Source organism: Balaenoptera borealis, assembly GCF_965194805.1.
Source record: "Balaenoptera borealis genome assembly, chromosome: 2".
Lineage (NCBI taxonomy): Eukaryota > Metazoa > Chordata > Mammalia > Artiodactyla > Balaenopteridae > Balaenoptera > Balaenoptera borealis.
In genome coordinates this window covers 50,066,291-50,079,333 of record NC_138867.1, presented here as the reverse complement: position 1 = coordinate 50,079,333, position 13,043 = coordinate 50,066,291, and the positions used below count along the sequence as shown (strand labels likewise).

At 37.0% G+C, this 13,043-nt stretch overlaps 1 protein-coding gene across 1 annotated transcript in view; it reads right to left on the bottom strand.

Annotated features, from left to right (window-relative positions):
- ZSWIM6 (zinc finger SWIM-type containing 6) overlaps positions 1-13,043 on the bottom strand; it is a 198,730-nt gene that overhangs the window by 52,058 nt on the left and 133,629 nt on the right. The window contains exons 3-4 of the mRNA XM_082382194.1: positions 4,216-4,364; positions 549-699 (exon numbers count right to left, since the gene is read on the bottom strand). Coding sequence (XP_082238320.1) covers positions 549-699; positions 4,216-4,364 — 300 coding nt within the window. The remainder of the gene's footprint in view (positions 1-548; positions 700-4,215; positions 4,365-13,043) is intronic.

Here is a 13,043-nt window from a genome sequence, read left to right as displayed (position 1 = left end):
GAGTAGTAGATTTCTCATTTTTTCAACCACCTGCTATATTTATATCTTTACCACCACGGATTTGGAAAGCAATAAAAATTAGAGTTTGCCATGTCTTTTCCATTCTGACAATCAACAGTCCATCTAAGTCAATAATAATGAAAAAAATGAAATGAATATTCAAGCTACTTTTGATACTTTTAATGTGGGCAAAAGGGGAAAACAGCCAAATTTTAGCTGAACTGATTACAATATCAGTCTAGAAATAAGTAATCAGTTCTATTATACCAAATACCTGTTTTGAAATATAGCTTTTTTTTTTCAAATATTTAAAAGCAGATCCTGGGCTTGCTTTCCTCAACACCAGACAATTCCCCAAAAACACTGCCAAGATTGGTTCCTGCAAATGCCTCATTCTTCCTATTCTTCTAACAAGTGTATAATGGCAACAAGTTCATATAAAAGTAGCTCTCTCTCCTGCAGTACTCTGACCATGCTCTTTAAACATTCAACCATGGTCTTTGTCCACACACAACTCAATGGCAATCCATCAGGAAATTTATACTTACCCAGCTCATCCCAGAGCTGCCTATATTTGTCAGTCATTGCGGTGCCTTGTTGCCTCCAAAGTGACAGACGAGGGTCGGCCATGAACTGCTCTGTTATCAAAGTCAACATTCGGGCCCCGTTTGAGTCCCTCATCTTCAACATCTCCCGCACCTAGTGGGGAAAAAACAGACCTTCAGAAAAATGTTTAAAAATGAACAGCAATACAGAGACAGACTACTTTATTTCTTTGGGGAAGCAGGGTGGGGTGGTGGTGGTGGTGGTGATGGTGAAGTCTTGACACCATCCTTCTTAAGCAAACAAAAGTTGTTAAAAACGAGCCTCTGAGGAACTTGCCTGGCAGCCTAGTGGTTAAGGCTTCACCTTCCAATGCAGGGGGTGTGGGTTTGATCCCTGGTCAGGGAGCTAAGGTCCCACATGCGTCGTGGCCAAAAAAACAAAATATAAAACAGAAGCAGTAATGTAACAAATTCAATAAAGACTTTAAAAAAAAAAAAAGTCCACATCAAAAAAAAAAAAACTTAAAGAAAAGAAAAAAACAACAAAAAAATGAGCCTCTGCCGTAAATGGCAATTTAATCAGAGAACTGACCATTAATTTTTTAAAATTATGTTTTAGAATCCACACAAGGAAATTTGTGTAACTTCCCAATTTTCCCCCAAAATGTTTTTTGTTAGCCTACATAAAAATAATACCAAAATAAACAAGACAAATCATTTGGCACCTTCCTGACTCCCTAACTGATTGCACTTACCACCAGAGTAGTAGAGTCTAAAGCACTGTACTGAGAACTCTTTAGAGATCTTCTAAATTGATCTGATAGTGTTTATAATAATAGCATCTGTCCTTCCGTTTTTTTTAAAAAGAGCTTTATTGAGACGTAATTCACGTACATACAATTCACCAATTTAAACTGTACAATTTAAACCTCTTTCAGTGGTTTTTAGTATATTCAAGTACAGGTTCTACAAGTGCCTCATTTTTTGAGGTAAATTAGTAATTTCACTAGATTCTTTCTCACCGAGGATTTCGATGTAAAGAGCAACAGCATACGTCTATCCACTCGGATGGGACTGTTTCTGCAATGGTAAGAGGAAATGTAAAGGGCTGTAGGTTCAGAACTCTCTTGCTCCAAATGAGCAATCCTTGAAGCAGAATCATAACCACTGACCTAGTAAGTTAACTTGGCTTCTCTGCTGGAACCTCAAGCTCTGTCCATTATTCTTCTGTTACATTTCCCAAATAAACGAGAAAACAAGAAAAGAAACACAAGGCTAAGTTGCTCTACAGGAAATCCTAAATGAATCCATCCATTCTTAAAGTCTGTACCGCTATGTGTTCAATGAATAGGAATCCCAGCTGAACATCAGTTCTCTGTGTAGAAAATTAGTGGAGCAAGGTCATAAGTAGTAGATAAGGAGAGGGGAGTCCTTTTATTCAAAATTCTTTCTATGTGAAAGCCAAATGAAGGAGGAAACAGCAGATCTTCAATAAAGCAGCCTAAACCTCTAGATCAATAGGTTCTGCCTCAGTCCTGTACCCTGACAAGTAATGGAACCCTCCCCTCAAACCAGGCTTCAGAATTTGAGCCTTGTAGAGAACTCAAATGTACTTCTGCACTGAATCACAAGGCTATGCTTCCAGGAGGGTTTTTTCAGTAATCTTAAGAAGTACTAAAAAGGAGAAAGAAATGGAGTTGCCATTTGTCGGACATCTTGCTAAAGAGTTTTACATTCATGCTTACCTTTTAATCTTCACAACAACCATATAAAGTAGGCCAGATTATAAGCCCCATTTTACAAATTATAAAGCCAAAGGACAAGAGGAACCACTGGAATCAGAATCCAGATCTGCCTTAACTCTGGAAGTTATGCCATTTCCAAAATTAGATGTTGCTCTTACTTCATATGGCTTATACAATGTGTACATCATATATGAGGATAAAAATAGCAACTGCAGGTCAGTCTAATACCTCTTTCACATTGCTTCCACTAGGCCACAGTGTACTCTCTGCTGATACGAGAAGCTATGAAGTACTTCCTGTGTGTCTAAATATACCAAAACTTTAATATTACCTCTATATATCATAGATTTAATTTAGTATTTATTTTCCTAATAAATTTCTAACCTACTACTCAGTTAGCAATAGCAAGGAAAATAAATGCTTTACTATTAAGCATACAAACCAGAACTATTAACCAATACTCAAATACATATACATTAATTACAGCCTAATGGTAATTAATTTTCAGACTGTTGACTGTGAGGTATTACAAGAGTCTGAAGTGCCTATGAATTACCAAAGAATGATTAAATCATGTGAAATAATTTTAGAGTTAAATGTATTTTTACTGTAATCTAATTCTTGAAAAATTGGCAATCTAAGTATGGTATATAGAATAAATCTTTTTTTTTTTTTTAAGGCTGCATCACGTGGCATGCTGGATCTTAGTTCCCTGACCAGGGATTGAGCCTGTGCCCCCTGCATTGGGAGCATGGAGTTTTAACCACTGAACCACCAGGGAAGTCCCAGGATAAAACTTCACTTAAAGGGTTTTCATTAATCAGAATATACTAATTTTTGGCTATAAGCAGTAACAGAGTTTACTCTAATTCTTCTGAACTAAAAAAGCTTTTAATTATTATGAATATTAGAGAAGTTGTTTAACAGAAGTATCAATGAACAAAAACCAATTTGAATACGTTATCTATAAAGATGGCTGTACCCCCAATGAAAAGACATTGCTTTAATATTATTTAAAAAGCATTTTATCCAGTATTTAGATATGTGTTTATGGTACTAAGAGTTCTGTGTAAAGCAACAGACACAGCTTCTGTTCACAATGAACTTATAATGAAGATAACTTTGTTTCTTAGGCTATCAAATTTTGGTGATGAAAATTAACATTTACCAAGGCCCAACTACTGTTAGACACCATTATCATTTAACACCATAATCACAACAACTTGAATGGATGTGCTACTATTAGCTAATTTTATAGATGAGGAAACTGACTTAAATAACTTGCCAAGGTACATACACTCAATAAGATTTAGAACTGAGATTTAAACCCAGGTTTGTATGACTCCAAAGTTTATGCTCTTGAAACTAATTTAAAGATATTGACATTAAACTAATTATATAAAGCACATCTTAAGGACTATATTCAAAGGTATGCTCTACTTGGGAAAATTAACTAGAAGAAGAAAAAACTTGAAAAGATGGCATTTCAAATAACATTGAGCTATTTTATTTTTAGTACTGAACAGTTTTTCAAAATTGTATAAATTGCCACCATTTTATTAATAAGAGCTGAGAAAGACAAAAATGGCCCATATCTTGTCTAAAGACACCTAAGTAAATTAATGCTTGCATTACAACACAGAAGTCTCTAATGGTTGATAATAACCTAGTCTATTCTTCCCCCCACCCCCCGTTTGGCCATGCCACATGGCTTGCAGGATCTTAGTTCCCCAACCAAGGATTGAACCAGGGCCCTGGCAATGAAAGCACCAAGTTCTAACCACTGGAACGCCAGGGAATTCCCAATTCTTAAAAAAATAAATAAGAATTTAAAAAGAAGCCTTTATCCTATTGTAAACATGATCATATATACTTTCTATAAATGTATATATTTAGAATATTTCTTTAAAAATAAAAAGTCATACCTTTGCAAAGAGCAAATTAAGCTGCTTCCCTGATCCGTGGTACCCGCCCTGGGAAAGGAACAGTTTAACCTGTTCTTGAACCTGCTCTTCATCTAAGTGCCAGCAGTTTTCATCATCTATACTAGCACCTGCTGTTGGATCAGGAGCACCTAGAAATAGAAAGAAAAAAATAACACATATGCTAGGAAAAACTCTGGGCTAAAAGGGCTCTGATAATAAACTCGAAAAGAATTAAGATTCTGTATTTTTTGCCTAAACACTTTTTAATCCAATCTCAATTTCAATATACATACAAATGTATGACCGAAAATAAATGTAAAAATTATTCTTTTATTGCCAGAACTTTGCTGATTTGTGCTAAGCCAAAGGGCGATGACTTTAGAGCTGAGAGGTTTCCCTTTTTTAAGATCAGAGACTATACCGTTGGAGATGAGTTTACAGGTTCTCTAAAGAAAAAAAAATTCACAAAAATGTCTCACTGTAAATATGTGATGTTTATAAAAGCTCTACTGTGTAGGACACGTTAGTAAAATGTTTTTCAGAGACATCAGAAAAATATGAAACAAAGTAAACTCAGCAGCGTATTTCTCTTTACTATGTTAATTCAAGAAGCTTTCACCATTATCTGCTGCTGTATAAACTACACGCTGACATAAGTCTTTAGTTGCAGAAAACCAAAGATTAAAAAGGGAAATCAAGCCACATGGGAACAGGCAGTGCAGCTGTTGTACTAAACCAGGCTGTAGTATCACCTTGCCAAAACTGCGTAAATATTTTATTGCTGAAGTATGCATAAAAGATAACAGCTACCTAACAAGCCCTGTGTGTAGACTACCTTAGAAACTCAAAAATTCCCCAGATATTTAGGCAGGTGAAAATTGTTTCATTATTTATTAATAAAATAAAATAAAATGGTATTTAAGGCCTAAGATTCATAAGTAATACAAAAACTAAAATCTCTTCTCAATAGTGTTTCATTGCCTTATCAACCCTTAAAAAAATACATTTGTAGGTGTGGTTCTACACTTCTTTTCTTTTAATGATCTAATGCAGACTCAATTGGCCGAGGAAATGATCACTAAGATGTGCTTAGAACCAGGGTCCATTAGTCCCTAGGAGGAAGACAATGGGTCTGTGAACCTCCCTGAAAAAGTGTGCATTCATTCATTCAGCTGACATATTTACTGAGTGAGTGCCCTCTGCTAGACTTGGGGATGGACTGGGGTACAAAATAGAATTCCTCTCCTCACAGAATTTACCATCTAGTTCAATGGCTTTCAAACTTTTTTGACTAAGACCCACAATAAGAAATATAATTTATATCATACTCAATACACCTGTGTATCTGGACACTTATATCATCACACCTATTTATTAATCTGAAGCAAAGGTATAATGAAAAAATACCCTTATTGTAAGTGAAGAGGTCTGATATTTTCTATACTATTTTATTTTTTAAAAAGGTCTGTCATAATTTTTAAAACTGATTTCATAATGTATAATGGGTTGCAATCCACTATATGAGAAACACTGTTTTAAGTATGTGAAATAAATATCAAATGTAATAATCACACATACAAATTTACAATAATAAATGAACTAATTGTTCATAGGGGAGGACAAAGTGCCAGGAGATCGTATCAGAGAGCTCTGACCCGGCCTTGAATTGGCAGAATAAGCATACCTTGAGGAAATGGAATTTGAGCTGAGATCTGCCTTTAAATAGATAAGAAGATAAATTAAGGCAGGAAAAGGAAGCACTGGGTCTGCATGTGAGACTAAGAGCTTAGGCAGAGGTCTCGGGCATAAAGGAACATGGTACGTGGATGAAACAAAAGATAGTCCATGTCCATGCAACTCAAAAGTAGATGATAAGGAAGAAGAGCAATACAAGACAACTCTAGAGAAGAGAAGGGACAACTCTTGCCAGGCCAGAGAGCCCTGACAAGTGAGGAGCTTAGTTTTTCTCCCTAAAAGTAATGAATAGGAATTCATGACAAGGTTATCCAAAGTGGAAGAATGGAATACTCTAGATAGTAAAAGATGTTCTGTCCTGATGTACATCAATTTCAACATTCCTGTCATGGAATATTATGCAGCCATAAAAATGAATGTGAAGATTCTTTACGTACTACAATGGAAAGATAGCCAGGATACACTGTGGAATGAAAAAAAAAAATCAAGGTGAAGAAAAGTATACATACTGTGCCACCTTTTATGTAAATGAAGATTTATATAAAGAAGATTTAAAAAGAGCTTATGTGTTAGTATTCCCTTACCTATGCATAAAATATCTTGTAAGAATGATTAGAATGAGCAACCCAGTTACATGAGGGAAGGAGGTTCTTCACTGAATACCTTTTTCATACTTTTAAAATCTTAAAACCACATGAATATATTCATGTATCTAAAAATATCTCTAAAGTGTGGAGAATGGATAGGGAGCAAAAATATTTAAGAGTGGAACAGTGAGGGTGATATATTGATGATACAATATAGAAAGGATAATAATGGTAGCTTAAAAAACATCAGTGAGAACAGAAATGGAGAACTTGACAGAAATTCAGGATATAAAAGCAAAAGAACTTGGTGAAGAAGTAGATATATGAGATATGGGCGATCAGGGGGCTGAGAGAGACATGGTTTTCTGGATTAAACAATTGGATGAAATACTGGACAACTCACTGACACACAGACCACCAGCAGGATCAGTTTCGGGGGTGGGAGGGACAGTGTTTAGATCATAAGCTCAATTTTATTTTTATTATTATTACTATTTTTAAAAAATTTTTGGCCGCACCGCACAGAATGCGGGATCTTAGTTCCCTGACCAGGGATTGAACCCACACCCCCTACAGTGGAAGTGCAGAGTCTTAACCACTGGACCGCCAGGGAAGTCCATGAGTTCAGTTTTAGACATGGTGAATTTCAAGTACCTCTGAGATAGCTGGCCAAGAAGAGGGGACAGAATTTCAAGTAGGGAGCTGGATATACTATGGGACACAATACAGGGTAAAGAGAGCGTCTAAGATGGAACCCTAAGGAAGGCCAACACTTAAAGGCTGGGCAAGAGAATAAGGAAGGATAGCAATGGGAACGAGTAGCCTATTAGGAAGAGCAGGAGAAACTGGCTCTTCCAGAAGGCAGAGAAAGCTGTTCCAAGTAGGGAGTTATTTAAGCTACCAGAGAGCAAGGATTATATCTGCCCTGTTCACCACTACCTCCTAACACCTAGCTGGTGTTTGCCATTATCAGGCAATCAAGTACTGGGAGGAATGGGGGGAAAAGAGGGAGAGAGAAAGGCATAAATACATTCCACCCCTACCAAGAAAAGGAATCCTAACAGAAAGGAACCACTGCTAAAGTATCCTCACATGCATTATCTCATCTTCTTCTCACAATGTCCCCTGGAGGTGAGTATAGCTCTGATCCCCTTTCTACAGAAGGAGAAACAGGTTCAGAGTGGTTACGACTTGTCCACAGCCACAATGCCAAATCCGGTCTCCCATTTCTCTCCCCTGCTGAAGAATATATCCCAGAACCCTGGAGCTCAAGTTTAACCCTGAAGGTACCAAGGCAGCAGTTATCAACCGTAAATCAAAGATAAATTTAAGGAAGGATACTGAGATCTGTTAGCGTGTTTCTCTTTTACAGGAAAATTTAAGGACACACAACGTTGTGAAGAGTTAACTAACTACTGGGGTTACATCTGTAACCCCTAATCTAGCTCATCCCTTTGATTCTAGAGAAAGACAGACACAGACTCACAGACACAGACACACAACTGCACAAAGACAGGCCACCACTTCCTCAACCCTAAACTTCTATAATGTAGGAATAAAAAATTAAGTAATCAGTTGATAAATAAAACATAAATTTACTCTAAACACAGCTCAACATTTTAGGAATAAAGACATGTACACTTTACATTATAGACCAGGAAATTAATGTCTACAACAACAACCCCCCCCCCAAAAGAGCAAATTTATTTATTAAACTTTTTTTTTTTTAATTTATTTTTGGCTGCATTGGGTCTTCGTTGCTGTGCGTGGGCTTTCTCTAGTTGAGGCGAGCGGGAGCTACTCCTCGCCGTGGTGCGCGGGCCTCCCACTGCAGTGGCCTCTCTCGTTGCGGAGCACGGGCTCCAGGCGCGCGGGCTTCAGTAGTTGTGACTCGCGGGCTCCAGAGCTCAGGCTCAGCAGTTGTGGCGCACGGGCCCAGTTGCTCCGTGGCATGTGGGATCTCCCCAGACCAGGGATCGAACCCATGTCCCCTGCACTGGCAGGCAGATTCCCAACCACTGCGCCACCAGGGAAGTCCTATTTATTAAACTTTAATGCCAAAGTTTAAACACTTAAATCCTAACATGTCTTGATTACATGCATTAAAGTATTGCCCAAGCCTTGTATAAAATGTAGATTTGCAAAACTTATTTCTACTTGTTAACAGCTGTCTATAATCAAAGACAAACCTCTCGGCATTTAGCTTTGAGAAAGGTATGCAAAGAGAATCATAATTCATGTATTTATACATTTGCTATTAGATATTCCCCCAGTTGGGCAGGAACCAGAACCTGTGTATGTAAATTAAATGATCCATTAAAGTGTTTTAAAACCTATCATATTTTTTAACCCTTATTTATATTTATAATTATAAATGCTATAACTTTTACAAGTGTATAATTAATCTTTGTGAGCATTTTATTACTGAGGCTTAATTCTTCAAAGTTTCAAGCCTTCAGGGAAAGTGAAATTATCTGTTGAAAAAAGTGAAACAGTTTAATTATCTCTCACTCCCAGCTAGGGTGTGTGGATTTGATTCACTCTCCTACCTTGCTTACATAATGCCACAGGAGAAGAGCAAAGGAGAGTTCAGAGACAAGAAGGACGACTGTCCAAGTCTTTGGCTTTCCCTGCCTGCTACTTGATTTGGTTCTGATTTAGTTTTGATTTACCCCAATGCCAAAAACTCTTACCCCAGCGGTTCCCAAAATTAGGAGTATATCAAAACTCCTGAGGCACACCGTGAAAAACAGATGCTTAGGCACCACTTCAGACCTACTGAATCAGAATCTTTTTCACAGATAAAAAGGCAGGGGCAGTGGAGGTGGGGAGTGTGGCTGGGAAACACTAGTCTATATTTGGAGAGAATCTTAAACATGGTGGCACATTTTGGATCTTAGTTTTGAAAAGTATTCAGGGTCCTAAGTCATCAGACAGACGCCTCTCCAGCTTACTGACTGAAGTAAATTTAGGACATATTGACTGAGATATCTGTCTCTTGTCACAAAAACGGTCACTTCTAAGCACTGGGCAACACCAAATCATTCTGCAAATTTTAAACTGAGATATTAAGACATGTTCACAACTGGCTTATACTATGTTTGGTATGTGGAATTTTCCACAGCTTTGGGTTCTAATGGGGAACTTAAAGCTTTCTCTTTTCTTAAACTGCTGGAAAACAAATTCAAACAAGAAGTGAAAGGCTTTAGTTTACATCTTCATCTTAACTGTGACCTAACTGCTTTAGTAACACTGTTGTCCAAATAATGCTTTAAGCGTTTTATATTTATGTAGCAGTGTTCTTTTTTGTTAAAATTAAATTGTCAAATTCAGTCTACAGAGGCAGAATGCAGGCAGCAGATGTCTACACTGCAGAGGTGATTAATTCAGCCTCTTTTGCAGGACCTATAGAAGAATGCCATCTCCTACAGTTTTAGTGCCTGCTGTTAAAGATAGGAAACATTAAGTCTGTGGCTTACAAAGACACCAGTACACCTGTCTTATAAGCTGAAGGCAAAATCCTGACATCAACCATTGGCACCAAGAGAGGAAAGGCAAGGCAGCAAACTTGAGAGATTCAGGCTCAGAAAAAAAATCTTTCTTTAGAGAGGACAAGAACTAGAAGACCACTGAAAAATAATGTGCATTGAATAAACACACACTTGAGAAAAGCTTTAAATTTTATTCTTACTGAAATCCCCATTTCTAGGTAGTGACTAATGCCTCCATTTCAATATACAATTTTGTGGTGGCTGAAAGAGCCAGATCCTTTATCACCTATTCTCAATGGTCAGTCCATGTAATTCTACTGCCATGAAGCAGTGTGGTGTCCTCTCCAGGAGCTGTTAGAGGACAACCTGTTTTCCTTAGCCTGCAGGCTAATGACAGAGAGAGCCCTGGCATGCACCAGGCTCTGCTCCCTCAACAAGCCACCTTCCCTTTAGCTAAATTCCAAGGAAATAAATAAGTAGCACGGTAATCAGGATATTATCTCAGGGAACTCAAATAGGCCTGTCAGGGTTTATAGCCCTTCCTCTATTCTTCTCCTCTCACCTGACTTTATTACTCATCTCTTATTATCATTTAATTTACTTCAGAAGTTCAATGATATACTTATTCATGTACAGAAATAATCATGTATTTTATATGGATAAAAAGCAATAAAATATTTGTACATTCACCAATGCTCATTTAAAAAATTCAGAGTATATGCATAGAGTGCTTAAGAGGTAAGTCATTTTCCATAACTTAGCTAACAAATGTATTAATGTATTAGCAATTACTTGGTACACAATCATAAATAATTAAATGCAAAGTTCTCAGAAAGTCTCATTTTTACATAACCTGACTCTTCAGATTTATTAAGAGAGATCTACTATGTTTGCAAGGTTCAAGAATGGTTTGCTCAGATTATTTTTAAAGATGTTTTTTAAAAAAAAGTTCACAAATATTTTCCTCAACTGTCTTGAAGACTCACGTCAACTGCCACATCACAATGATGGAGATATAGCAACTCAGATTTACTCCTTTTTAACCCTCCTAACCTTATGAAATAGGCACTCTTTCCTAACCACGTTTTACAAATAAGAAAACAAAGCCCTGAAGAGATTCAGTTCCCTGCCTCCACTCAAAGAGCTGGAAAGCAAAGGGACCAGAATTCTAATGTAGGCTGTCTAACTTCTAAGCTCTTAAACACTCTGAATACTTTTACAGTAGGAGGTAAGAGAAACCTACAGGGAGGGAGATGGGAATAATAAGCTCATCTAGCCAACATGAAGACTTAGGATCAGTTAAAGGAGAGAGGGATGGCAAGGAAACTGATCACAGCTGGTAACAATTCTCCGAAAATTATGAGAGTTGGGGTAGTGTCAGAGATGGCTATAGGGTGTGAGGGAAGGCAAGATTTGGAGGTGAAAAGAGAAAGGATAAAGGGTATTGGGCTAAAAGTAACTTGGCTGTCTCTGCATTACCCTATCAAATACATGACGTGTCAGAGATGTGACTCCTCCCAATTAGGAGACAGAAGTCCTAAGATTACTTCTCATTTGCTAAAATGTTTTTTCATGTGAAGATGATCTTGTGTACATGATTGTATATTTCAACAATTTTTTAGAACAAAATAAAAATCATATTATGGAAACATCAAGGTCTAATTAAAACTTAAGGGAAAAACTGGTAATTTTTGGAGGGAAATTTGGCAGCAATTACAAAACCCAAAATGCCGATACCAATTGGTCTGGCATTTCTGCTACTAAGAATCTATTCCTCAAAAGCATTTGCACAAATCCACACATACACAAAGAATGGTCACAGCAGCACTGCACATAGTAGGAGAAAAATGAAAACAACTTCAAAATCCTTCAGTATGTTAATGATTAAATATATCCAGAGTACATAATACTACATGCAACAGTTAACACAGTACAAGACCTATTTGTACTAACAAGAGAAGACAGTCATGATATATTAAAAGAAAAAAGAAACTGCAAAAAAAAGTTTTTAAAATTGTTTTTTAAAAATTGCATACGTGTGTGCACAAAGAAAACCCGCCTCTGAAGACTCTAAACCACACTGTCAGCCATGGTTGCCAGGGAATGAGGGAGCTACTGGAGACTAAGGCCGGGGAGCTGTTGGGAGCCAGTGACTACTTGTCTTTTTATCTTCAGATACTTCTATACTTCCATACATCTTTTCAACATGCAGTCTTTTTCTTTTTTTTACTTTTAAGTTTCACACTACTGTACTTTGAGATAGCACATTTAAAGCAACTTTAATTCTGTCCTATAGATAGATTTGCTAATTACATTGACCACCAGTAGTAGGTCATACCTTTGTTTCACCAACTGTCAACACCAGAACGGTCTACAGTAGAAAGGATAATGCCTGTAATAACAAAATTATCTCCCTAGGATAACTGCACAAACTGGTTGCTAATGCAAGCCCAATTACAAGGACTATGACCTTCCACAGAGAAACAAAATGAAGAGAGATGTGACATGAGGCCTCCATCAAACAACTCCAACTGTCACTCACTGCTAGATTTGGAACAAGTATGTGCACAAGAATAAATCTCCAAGTTCTTAACAAGTACAAAATGGAATAAAAAATGATATGGTTACTTTTTTTTAAAGTATAGCTGATTTACAGTATTATATTAGTTTTAGGTGTACAGCATAGTGGTTCAGTATTTTTACAGATTACACTCCGTCAAAGGTTATTACAAGATAATGGCTATAAATTTCCTGTGCTATATACAATATATCCCTGTTGCTTATCTATTTTATACACAGTAGTTTGTATCTCTTAATCTCATACCCCTAATTTACCCCTCCCTTCCTTCTCTCTCCCCTCTAGTAACACTAATTTGTTTTCTGTGTCTGTAAGTCTGTTTCTGTTTTGCTATATACATTTGTTTTTATTATTTTCTAGATTCCACATATCAGTGATACCATATAGTATTTGTCCTTCCCTGTCTGACTTATTTCACTGAGCATAATAGTCTCTAGGTCCATCCATGTTGCTACAAGTAGCAAAATTTCATTCTTT